Source organism: Corvus kubaryi, unplaced genomic scaffold, assembly GCF_017639235.1.
Source record: "Corvus kubaryi isolate FWS band 111438036 unplaced genomic scaffold, C.kubaryi_AGA036_p1.0 37312, whole genome shotgun sequence".
Lineage (NCBI taxonomy): Eukaryota > Metazoa > Chordata > Aves > Passeriformes > Corvidae > Corvus > Corvus kubaryi.
The window spans coordinates 1,194,641-1,196,691 of record NW_024581098.1 but is presented as its reverse complement, the minus strand read 5'-3'; the positions used below and the strand labels follow the sequence as shown (position 1 = coordinate 1,196,691).

The 2,051-nt window shown below is 58.7% G+C and overlaps 1 protein-coding gene across 1 annotated transcript in view; it reads right to left on the bottom strand.

The window, feature by feature from the left end:
* Nucleotides 1–1,562, bottom strand: part of ALKAL1 (ALK and LTK ligand 1) — a 37,129-nt gene extending 35,567 nt beyond the window's left edge. Inside the window, exons 1-2 of the mRNA XM_042029114.1 lie at nt 1,122–1,562; nt 9–246 (exon numbers count right to left, since the gene is read on the bottom strand). Coding sequence (XP_041885048.1) covers nt 9–236 — 228 coding nt within the window. The 5' untranslated portion in view covers nt 237–246; nt 1,122–1,562. The remainder of the gene's footprint in view (nt 1–8; nt 247–1,121) is intronic.
* Between the last annotated feature and the right edge of the window lie 489 nt (nt 1,563–2,051).

Genomic DNA, 2,051 nt, shown 5'->3' with positions numbered 1-2,051 from the left:
GGGGGGGCACTGCTGCCGCTGTACCGCCGGGAGATCACCCGGTCCCTCCGCGGCGGGCGGGGCGGCGGCGGGCGGCCGTCGTCGCCCAGGGCTTGGAGGAGGATGTCGAGGAGCGCCCCCCGCTCGGCTCCGGCGGCGGGCACGTCCCTGCCCTCGGCGCCCGGCGGCGGCCCGGCCGAGGCCAGCAGCAGGAGCACGATGGCGGGCAGCGCCTGGCGCTTCTTCGCCCCTCGCATCTCTGCGGCGCTGGGAGGAGGCAGACAGCGAAGGCGGTCAGCGCTGGGCCCGGCCCGCACCCCACCCGCCCGCCCCCCATGCCGCGCCCGGGGGCACCGCCGCTCCCGCACGGTGGGCCGGGCGAAGCCCGCGGAGCGCCGGCGGAGGGGGCGCGGAGCGGGGACCCGACGGGCCGGCACCCCGCAGTGCCGCCACGCTCGCCCAGCTCCTCGGAGAGTGCGTTTAATAGTCACGGATTAGGGCAAGGTTATTAACCGCGCCGCACATATTCGCGGTACAGGGTTTTGCAGGGGATTTGCTCGGCTCCCTTTGCCCTTGGAGTCCCCGCGCCCGCGGGTGCCTCCTGGTTCTGTCGGCGGAGCAGGGCGGCGGGGGAGCCCCCACAACGGGCCAGCCTTGTCCAGCCACCTTGTGCTCCACCCGGGGAGCGCCACAGCGGGGGGTTCGGGGAGCGAGCACGGACGGCAGGGGGATGGAGTTCAGTGAGCGGAGAGTTACATCGGAACTGCCGCAAATCAGGGTGTAAAGGGCGAAAACAATTACCGCAGGCTGGGGCTTCGAGAGCAGCTCTTAATGCCCTAAGTAAGCTATTCTAATTATAGAAAACGGGTAGAATTAAGAGGGAGGGAGGCAAATTCTGTTATTTACAAACTGTGTTCTAGTTGGCCTGCCTTGCAAATCCTCCTGGGCGAAGGAGTTAATCGGAGCCTCAAGGGAGCCGGCTCTCCCCGACGGCTCGGGGCTCTCCCTTCCTCCGCCGCCGCCGGGGCGCACGGCAAACCCGGTGAGTAACCGGGCAACGACCCGCGGTTGGCTCCGGGGCAGCGACACCCCCTCGTTCCACACCAAGATCCCCTCCAGAGAGCCGGCGGGAGGCCGCTTACCTTCAGGCGGAGGCGAGTCCGGCTGGGTGCGTGCGGGCTGGGGAGCGAGGTCCTGTGCCGCCGTCGGAGAGCCCGTGTCCCCGCGGCGTCTCCGCCGGGCGCGGAGTGGGGCGCTCGGTGCTGCGCCCGGAGATGGGGGATGCGCCCTCCAGGGCCATGCGCTTCTCTTATATAGTCCACACCGGCGTACTCATTTGAGTACTATCGACTTTAGGTGGGTGGCAGTCGATGGAGACACCTCTGGTAATCACTCTTGGGCTCAGAGAGGGTCTTTTCTGACAAACTTCCTCCTCCCCGATTGTCCCCCGGTGGATGGCAACTGAAAGCTGCGTTTGAAGTGACTCTGATCTATTTGTGAAATTAGATTTCCCTGAAGATTGGGGAACGCTTACTAATAAAGCTGCCGGCTCAAGAGATTAAAATGTGCTTTAACTTAGCGGGATTCCCTTGGGAGTACAACAAGGAAACTAATTCTCCCCTTCTTTTATTGAACCAAGAAGCCGTGAGCAAAGTCTGAAGTGTGTATAAATTCGGTTCTGTTTTGATGGTAAGGAAAGTGGTAATCTGTCTTCGGCAGGTGAATTCATGAACTACAAACCTTGTAAAAGTTTGCTTCTTCAAAACAGCTTTTTTAATTTTTGACAATGAGACTTAATGAAAAGTTTGCAAAAAAGGTAGTAACCTAACAAAACCATTAAACCCACAGGTTAAAAAACTTGCCTCCTAAAGCCCTAAATAGATCAGCCAAAAATTAGTGAATAGAATCTCAACTTTCAGAGAGCACTTGAATTCAGGTGCTCTCGACAGACTGAAAAGCAATACACATTTTTCAGATTATACCAGACAATATTTTATGTTGGTATTTTGCAAGTATAACTCTGTCATAAGTTACCACTTAGATATTTACTTAATAAGAGTGGGAGAAAAAGA